The sequence below is a fragment of the Borostomias antarcticus genome (assembly GCF_949987555.1).
Source record: "Borostomias antarcticus genome assembly, chromosome: 6".
NCBI lineage: Eukaryota > Metazoa > Chordata > Actinopteri > Stomiiformes > Stomiidae > Borostomias > Borostomias antarcticus.
The window spans coordinates 706,377-716,376 of record NC_140239.1 but is presented as its reverse complement, the minus strand read 5'-3'; the positions used below and the strand labels follow the sequence as shown (position 1 = coordinate 716,376).

Here is a 10,000-nt window from a genome sequence, read left to right as displayed (position 1 = left end):
TGAGGACATGACTGACTGGGACATGACTATCTGAGGACATGACTATCTGAGGACATGACTATCTGAGGACATGACTATCTGAGGACATGACTATCTGAGGACATGACTGACTGAGGACATGACTATCTGAGGACATGACTATCTGAGGACATGACTGAGGACATGACTGACTGAGGACATGACTATCTGAGGACATGACTGACTGGGACATGACTATCTGAGGACATGACTATCTGAGGACATGACTATCTGAGGACATGACTATCTGAGGACATGACTATCTGAGGACATGACTATCTGAGGACATGACTATCTGAGGACATGACTATCTGAGGACATGACTGAGGACATGACTGACTGAGGACATGACTGACTGAGGACATGACTGACTGAGGACACCAGAGCACATGGCAGGCACCTACGGGCAGACCCTTCCCCTGGAACGCCCTCAGGTCCTCGTCTGAAATATTCGATGGGACGATGAAAAACTGAGGCAACCTGCAAGAAGAAAGGAATGAGTATTACTGCTTAATACCTTATATCCTGAGGTCATGTCAAAACTACTAAGACTGATGATTCCTCACTTTCTCTCCACACCCGACACTTACATTAACGCTGGTCACTCAATTCAGATAACCCACATTCTGAGGAGGAGAAGGGGTGCAGTGTGTTCTGGTAGGTCGACATTACAATGGGTGTGTTAAGTAGCTGAGCGCTCAGTGATAAATGGGTGTGTTAAGGAGCTGAGCGCTCAGTGATAAATGGGTGTGTTAAGTAGCTGAACGCTCAGTGATAAATGGGTGTGTTAAGTAGCTGAGCGCTCAGTGATAAATGGGTGTGTTAAGGAGCTGAGCGCTCAGTGATAAATGGGTGTGTTAAGTAGCTGAACGCTCAGTGATAAATGGGTGTGTTAAGTAGCTGAACGCTCAGTGATAAATGGGTGTGTTAAGTAGCTGAACGCTCAGTGATAAATGGGTGTGTTAAGTAGCTGAGCGCTCAGTGATAAATGGGTGTGTTAAGTAGCTGAGCGCTCAGTGATAAATGGGTGTGTTAAGTAGCTGAACGCTCAGTGATAAATGGGTGTGTTAAGTAGCTGAACGCTCAGTGATAAATGGGTGTGTTAAGTAGCTGAGCGCTCAGTGATAAATGGGTGTGTTAAGTAGCTGAACGCTCAGTGATAAATGGGTGTGTTAAGTAGCTGAGCGCTCAGTGATAAATGGGTGTGTTAAGTAGCTGAGTGCTCAGTGATAAATGGGTGTGTTAAGTAGCTGAACGCTCACTCTCAGAATGCTCACTTTGAGCGCTGAGCGGTTTTTAAAACCACTTAACGGTCTGCTCTAACCGAGCGCTGAGTTGCTAGGAGACGAGAACTTTTCACCCTGTTGTCAATCGTGTGTGATTAGCGAGCAGCGCCCCAACGACGCCCAAGACAAAACACGCCCCTTGTGTTTTTTTGCTCAGGTGATGATGATGATGATGACGTGGTGTTTGGCTCAAACAGATCATAGTTCAAAACTGCTCACTTGTGCTCTGAGCAGATCAGTCTGAGCGTAACTGAGAAACCCGTTAAGTGAATTCTGATCACTGAGCGCTCACTGAGCGCTCAGCTACTTAACGCACCCATTTATCACTGAGCGCTCAGCTACTTAACGCACCCAATGTGATGTGGACCTACCAGAACACACTGCACCCCTTCCCCTGTCCTAATATCACTGGGTAATTAATGCAGGTTTGTGCTTCATCCAATCCCCGTTGACAGAGATCTTCACCATCATTCAGCGTTTTCACAGGGTTCACATGTTCTCCTGTCTGAGTTATACGTGGTGAGATGGACGTACTGTGGGCAGAGCTCAAAGTTGGCGTTCTCCGTGACCAGTCGGCAGATCCCTCTGGTTCTCTTGATGTCCTGCGCCCAGTCCTCCGAGGAGTCGAACATCATGGTCCTCTGCTTCCTCTGCTTCTCTGGAAAAACAGCATCAGAAGGTCACACAGGTCTAACATCACCCTTCACCCCGCTGACCCCCCCCCCTCTAACATCACCCTTCACCCCGCTGACCCCCCCCCCTCTAACATCACCCTTCACCCCGCTGACCCCCACCCCTCTAACATCACCCTTCACCCCGCTGACCCCTCTAACATCACCCTTCACCCCGCTGACCCCCACCCCTCTAACATCACCCTTCACCCCGCTGACCCCCACCCCTCTAACATCACCCTTCACCCCGCTGACCCCCACCCCTCTAACACCACCCTTCACCCCGCTGACCCCCACCCCTCTAACATCACCCTTCACCCCGCTGACCCCCCCCCTCTAACACCACCCTTCACCCCGCTGACCCCCCCCCCACCCCTCTAACATCACCCTTCACCCCGCTGACCCCCACCCCTCTAACATCACCCTTCACCCCTCTGACCCCCACCCCTCTAACACCACCCTTCACCCCGCTGACCCCCACCCCTCTAACATCACCCTTCACCCCGCTGACCCCCACCCCTCTAACATCACCCTTCACCCCGCTGACCCCTCTAACATCACCCTTCACCCCTCTGACCCCCCCCCTCTAACATCACCCTTCACCCCGCTGACCCCCACCCCTCTAACACCACCCTTCACCCCGCTGACCCCCCCCCCTCTAACATCACCCTTCACCCCGCTGACCCCCACCCCTCTAACATCACCCTTCACCCCGCTGACCCCTCTAACATCACCCTTCACCCCGCTGACCCCCCCCCCTCTAACATCACCCTTCACCCCGCTGACCCCCCCCCTCTAACATCACCCTTCACCCCGCTGACCCCCACCCCTCTAACATCACCCTTCACCCCTCTGACCCCCCCCCCTCTAACACCACCCTTCACCCCTCTGACCCCCACCCCTCTAACATCACCCTTCACCCCGCTGACCCCCCCCCCTCTAACATCACCCTTCACCCCGCTGACCCCCCCCCCCTCTAACATCACCCTTCACCCCGCTGACCCCCACCCCTCTAACATCACCCTTCACCCCGCTGACCCCCCCCCCTCTAACATCACCCTTCACCCCGCTGACCCCCCCCCCCTCTAACATCACCCTTCACCCCGCTGACCCCCACCCCTCTAACATCACCCTTCACCCCTCTGACCCCCCCCCCTCTAACATCACCCTTCACCCCTCTGACCCCCCCCCCTCTAACATCACCCTTCACCCCTCTGACCCCCACCCCTCTAACATCACCCTTCACCCCGCTGACCCCCCCCCCTCTAACACCACCCTTCACCCCTCTGACCCCCACCCCTCTAACATCACCCTTCACCCCGCTGACCCCCCCCCCTCTAACACCACCCTTCACCCCTCTGACCCCCACCCCTCTAACATCACCCTTCACCCCGCTGACCAGCCCCCCCCCCCCTCTAACATCACCCTTCACCCCGCTGACCCCCACCCCTCTAACACCACCCTTCACCCCGCTGACCCCCACCCCTCTATCACCCTTCACCCCGCTGACCCCCCCCCCTCTAACATCACCCTTCACCCCGCTGACCCCCACCCCTCTAACATCACCCTTCACCCCTCTGACCCCCACCCCTCTAACATCACCCTTCACCCCGCTGACCCCCACCCCTCTAACATCACCCTTCACCCCGCTGACCCCCCCCCCTCTAACATCACCCTTCACCCCTCTGACCCCCCCCCACCCCTCTAACATCACCCTTCACCCCGCTGACCCCCACCCCTCTAACATCACCCTTCACCCCGCTGACCCCCACCCCTCTAACATCACCCTTCACCCCTCTGACCCCCCCCCCTCTAACATCACCCTTCACCCCGCTGACCCCCCCCCTCTAACATCACCCTTCACCCCGCTGACCCCCACCCCTCTAACATCACCCTTCACCCCGCTGACCCCCACCCCTCTAACATCACCCTTCACCCCGCTGACCCCCACCCCTCTAACATCACCCTTCACCCCGCTGACCCCCACCCCTCTAACATCACCCTTCACCCCGCTGACCCCCCCCCCTCTAACATCACCCTTCACCCCGCTGACCCCCCCCCTCTAACATCACCCTTCACCCCTCTGACCCCCACCCCTCTAACATCACCCTTCACCCCTCTGACCCCTCTAACATCACCCTTCACCCCGCTGACCCCCACCCCTCTAACATCACCCTTCACCCCGCTGACCCCCCCCCTCTAACATCACCCTTCACCCCTCTGACCCCCACCCCTCTAACATCACCCTTCACCCCTCTGACCCCCCCCCCTCTAACATCACCCTTCACCCCGCTGACCCCCACCCCTCTAACATCACCCTTCACCCCTCTGACCCCCACCCCTCTAACATGACCCTTCACCCCGCTGACCCCCACCCCTCTAACATCACCCTTCACCCCTCTGACCCCCCCCACCCCTCTAACATCACCCTTCACCCCGCTGACCCCCCCCCCTCTAACACCACCCTTCACCCCGCTGACCCCCACCCCTCTAACATCACCCTTCACCCCGCTGACCCCCACCCCTCTAACATCACCCTTCACCCCTCTGACCCCCCCCCCTCTAACACCACCCTTCACCCCGCTGACCCCTCTAACATCACCCTTCACCCCTCTGACCCCCCCCCTCTAACATCACCCTTCACCCCGCTGACCCCCACCCCTCTAACATCACCCTTCACCCCGCTGACCCCCACCCCTCTAACATCACCCTTCACCCCGCTGACCCCCACCCCTCTAACATCACCCTTCACCCCGCTGACCCCCACCCCTCTAACATCACCCTTCACCCCTCTGACCCCCACCCCTCTAACATCACCCTTCACCCCTCTGACCAGCCCCCCTCTAACATCACCCTTCACCCCGCTGACCCCCACCCCTCTAACATCACCCTTCACCCCTCTGACCCCCCCCCTCTAACATCACCCTTCACCCCGCTGACCCCCCCCCCTCTAACATCACCCTTCACCCCGCTGACCAGCCCCCCTCTAACATCACCCTTCACCCCGCTGACCCCCACCCCTCTAACATCACCCTTCACCCCTCTGACCCCCCCCCTCTAACATCACCCTTCACCCCTCTGACCCCCCCCCCTCTAACATCACCCTTCACCCCTCTGACCCCCACCCCTCTAACATCACCCTTCACCCCGCTGACCCCTCTAACATCACCCTTCACCCCGCTGACCCCCCCCCCTCTAACATCACCCTTCACCCCGCTGACCCCCCCCCCCTCTAACATCACCCTTCACCCCGCTGACCCCCACCCCTCTAACATCACCCTTCACCCCGCTGACCCCCACCCCTCTAACATCACCCTTCACCCCTCTGACCCCCCCCCTCTAACATCACCCTTCACCCCTCTGACCCCCCCCCCTCTAACATCACCCTTCACCCCTCTGACCCCCACCCCTCTAACATCACCCTTCACCCCGCTGACCCCCCCCCCTCTAACATCACCCTTCACCCCGCTGACCAGCCCCCCCCCCCCTCTAACATCACCCTTCACCCCGCTGACCCCCACCCCTCTAACATCACCCTTCACCCCTCTGACCCCCCCCCCTCTAACATCACCCTTCACCCCTCTGACCCCCCCCCCTCTAACACCACCCTTCACCCCGCTGACCCCCACCCCTCTAACATCACCCTTCACCCCGCTGACCCCCCCCCCTCTAACATCACCCTTCACCCCTCTGACCCCCCCCCACCCCTCTAACATCACCCTTCACCCCGCTGACCCCCACCCCTCTAACATCACCCTTCACCCCTCTGACCCCCCCCCCTCTAACATCACCCTTCACCCCTCTGACCCCCACCCCTCTAACACCACCCTTCACCCCTCTGACCCCCCCCCCTCTAACATCACCCTTCACCCCTCTGACCCCCACCCCTCTAACACCACCCTTCACCCCGCTGACCCCCACCCCTCTAACATCACCCTTCACCCCGCTGACCCCCACCCCTCTAACATCACCCTTCACCCCGCTGACCCCCACCCCTCTAACATCACCCTTCACCCCTCTGACCCCCCCCCCTCTAACATCACCCTTCACCCCGCTGACCCCCACCCCTCTAACATCACCCTTCACCCCGCTGACCCCCACCCCTCTAACATCACCCTTCACCCCTCTGACCCCCCCCCCCCCCTCTAACATCACCCTTCACCCCGCTGACCCCCACCCCTCTACCACCACCCTTCACCCCCCTGACCCCCCACCCCTCTAACATCACCCTTCACCCCGCTGACCCCCACCCCTCTAACATCACCCTTCACCCCGCTGACCCCCACCCCTCTAACATCACCCTTCACCCCGCTGACCCCTCTAACATCACCCTTCACCCCGCTGACCCCCACCCCTCTAACATCACCCTTCACCCCGCTGACCCCCACCCCTCTAACATCACCCTTCACCCCGCTGACCCCCACCCCTCTAACATCACCCTTCACCCCTCTGACCCCCCCCACCCCTCTAACATCACCCTTCACCCCGCTGACCCCCCCCCCTCTAACATCACCCTTCACCCCTCTGACCCCCCCCCCTCTAACACCACCCTTCACCCCGCTGACCCCCACCCCTCTATCACCCTTCACCCCGCTGACCCCCACCCCTCTAACATCACCCTTCACCCCGCTGACCCCCACCCCTCTAACATCACCCTTCACCCCGCTGACCCCCCCCCCTCTAACATCACCCTTCACCCCTCTGACCCCCCCCCACCCCTCTAACATCACCCTTCACCCCGCTGACCCCCACCCCTCTAACATCACCCTTCACCCCTCTGACCCCCCCCCCTCTAACATCACCCTTCACCCCTCTGACCCCCACCCCTCTAACACCACCCTTCACCCCTCTGACCCCCCCCCCTCTAACATCACCCTTCACCCCTCTGACCCCCACCCCTCTAACACCACCCTTCACCCCGCTGACCCCCACCCCTCTAACATCACCCTTCACCCCTCTGACCCCTCTAACATCACCCTTCACCCCGCTGACCCCCACCCCTCTAACATCACCCTTCACCCCGCTGACCCCCACCCCTCTAACATCACCCTTCACCCCGCTGACCCCCACCCCTCTAACATCACCCTTCACCCCGCTGACCCCCACCCCTCTAACATCACCCTTCACCCCTCTGACCCCCCCCCCTCTAACATCACCCTTCACCCCGCTGACCCCCACCCCTCTAACATCACCCTTCACCCCGCTGACCCCCACCCCTCTACCACCACCCTTCACCCCCCTGACCCCCCACCCCTCTAACATCACCCTTCACCCCGCTGACCCCCACCCCTCTAACATCACCCTTCACCCCTCTGACCCCCCCCCCTCTAACATCACCCTTCACCCCGCTGACCCCCACCCCTCTAACATGACCCTTCACCCCGCTGACCCCCACCCCTCTAACACCCTTCACCCCTCTGACCCCCCCCCCCTCTAACATCACCCTTCACCCCTCTGACCCCCCCCCCTCTAACATCACCCTTCACCCCTCTGACCCCCCCCCCTCTAACATGACCCTTCACCCCGCTGACCCCCACCCCTCTAACACCCTTCACCCCTCTGACCCCCCCCCTCTAACATCACCCTTCACCCCGCTGACCCCCCCCCCTCTAACACCACCCTTCACCCCGCTGACCCCCCCCCCTCTAACACCACCCTTCACCCCTCTGACCCCCACCCCTCTAACACCACCCTTCACCCCTCTGACCCCCCCCCCTCTAACACCACCCTTCACCCCGCTGACCCCCACCCCTCTAACATCACCCTTCACCCCGCTGACCCCCACCCCTCTAACATCACCCTTCACCCCGCTGACCCCCACCCCTCTAACATCACCCTTCACCCCGCTGACCCCCCCCCCTCTAACATCACCCTTCACCCCTCTGACCCCCCCCCCTCTAACACCACCCTTCACCCCGCTGACCCCCCCCCCTCTAACACCACCCTTCACCCCGCTGACCCCCCCCCCTCTAACATCACCCTTCACCCCGCTGACCCCCACCCCTCTAACACCACCCTTCACCCCGCTGACCCCCCCCCTCTAACATCACCCTTCACCCCGCTGACCCCCCCCCCTCTAACATCACCCTTCACCCCTCTGACCCCCCCCCACCCCTCTAACATCACCCTTCACCCCTCTGACCCCCCCCCCCCCTCTAACATCACCCTTCACCCCGCTGACCCCCCCCCCTCTAACACCACCCTTCACCCCGCTGACCCCCACCCCTCTAACATCACCCTTCACCCCGCTGACCCCCCCCCACCCCTCTAACATCACCCTTCACCCCGCTGACCCCCACCCCTCTAACATCACCCTTCACCCCGCTGACCCCTCTAACATCACCCTTCACCCCGCTGACCCCCCCCCCTCTAACATCACCCTTCACCCCGCTGACCCCCACCCCTCTAACATCACCCTTCACCCCGCTGACCCCTCTAACATCACCCTTCACCCCCCTGACCCCCACCCCTCTAACATCACCCTTCACCCCGCTGACCCCCCCCCACCCCTCTAACATCACCCTTCACCCCGCTGACCCCCACCCCTCTAACATCACCCTTCACCCCGCTGACCCCTCTAACATCACCCTTCACCCCGCTGACCCCCCCCCCTCTAACATCACCCTTCACCCCGCTGACCCCCCACCCCTCTAACATCACCCTTCACCCCGCTGACCCCCCCCCACCCCTCTAACATCACCCTTCACCCCGCTGACCCCCCACCCCTCTAACATCACCCTTCACCCCGCTGACCCCCACCCCTCTAACATCACCCTTCACCCCGCTGACCCCCCCCCCTCTAACATCACCCTTCACCCCGCTGACCCCCCCCCTCTAACATCACCCTTCACCCCTCTGACCCCCACCCCTCTAACATCACCCTTCACCCCTCTGACCCCTCTAACATCACCCTTCACCCCGCTGACCCCCACCCCTCTAACATCACCCTTCACCCCGCTGACCCCCACCCCTCTAACATCACCCTTCACCCCGCTGACCCCCCCCCTCTAACATCACCCTTCACCCCTCTGACCCCCACCCCTCTAACATCACCCTTCACCCCGCTGACCCCCACCCCTCTAACATCACCCTTCACCCCGCTGACCCCCACCCCTCTAACATCACCCTTCACCCCGCTGACCCCCACCCCTCTAACATCACCCTTCACCCCGCTGACCCCCACCCCTCTAACATCACCCTTCACCCCCCTGACCCCCCACCCCTCTAACATCACCCTTCACCCCGCTGACCCCCCCCCCTCTAACATCACCCTTCACCCCGCTGACCCCCACCCCTCTAACATCACCCTTCACCCCGCTGACCCCCACCCCTCTAACATCACCCTTCACCCCGCTGACCCCCCCCCCTCTAACATCACCCTTCACCCCTCTGACCCCCACCCCTCTAACACCACCCTTCACCCCGCTGACCCCCACCCCTCTAACATCACCCTTCACCCCGCTGACCCCCCCCCCTCTAACATCACCCTTCACCCCGCTGACCCCCACCCCTCTAACATCACCCTTCACCCCGCTGACCCCCACCCCTCTAACATCACCCTTCACCCCGCTGACCCCCACCCCTCTAACATCACCCTTCACCCCGCTGACCCCCACCCCTCTAACATCACCCTTCACCCCGCTGACCCCCACCCCTCTAACATCACCCTTCACCCCGCTGACCCCCCCCCCTCTAACATGACCCTTCACCCCGCTGACCCCCACCCCTCTAACATGACCCTTCACCCCCCCACCCCTCTAACATCACCCTTCACCCCGCTGACCAGCCCCCCCGTCTGGGGGACCAGTGGAAGCTGGCTCTCTACTAGCGGAACGGTCAAGCAGCAGTCACTCCTGAAGGACGTGGGCTTCGTTCTGCGGTGCTAGAAGTGTTCAAACCAGTGCTACACTTGTGTTTTGAATCTTTTTTTTATTTTTATTGAGGTCTCCCACACTTAATGGATGTAGTTCTGTGGTGACGTTACTCGTCTTCCAGACATTTTAAGGAGTTGAGCAGACAGACAGC

The 10,000-nt window shown here is 60.7% G+C and overlaps 1 protein-coding gene across 2 annotated transcripts in view; it reads right to left on the bottom strand.

Moving 5' to 3' along the window:
• mtmr12 (myotubularin related protein 12) overlaps window positions 1-10,000 on the bottom strand; it is a 29,992-nt gene that overhangs the window by 9,641 nt on the left and 10,351 nt on the right. For both annotated transcript variants that reach the window (XM_084439809.1, XM_084439810.1), the window contains 2 exons: window positions 1,839-1,962; window positions 423-498 (listed from right to left, as the gene is read on the bottom strand). In XM_084439809.1, the coding sequence (XP_084295935.1) occupies window positions 423-498; window positions 1,839-1,962 (200 nt within the window). The remainder of the gene's footprint in view (window positions 1-422; window positions 499-1,838; window positions 1,963-10,000) is intronic.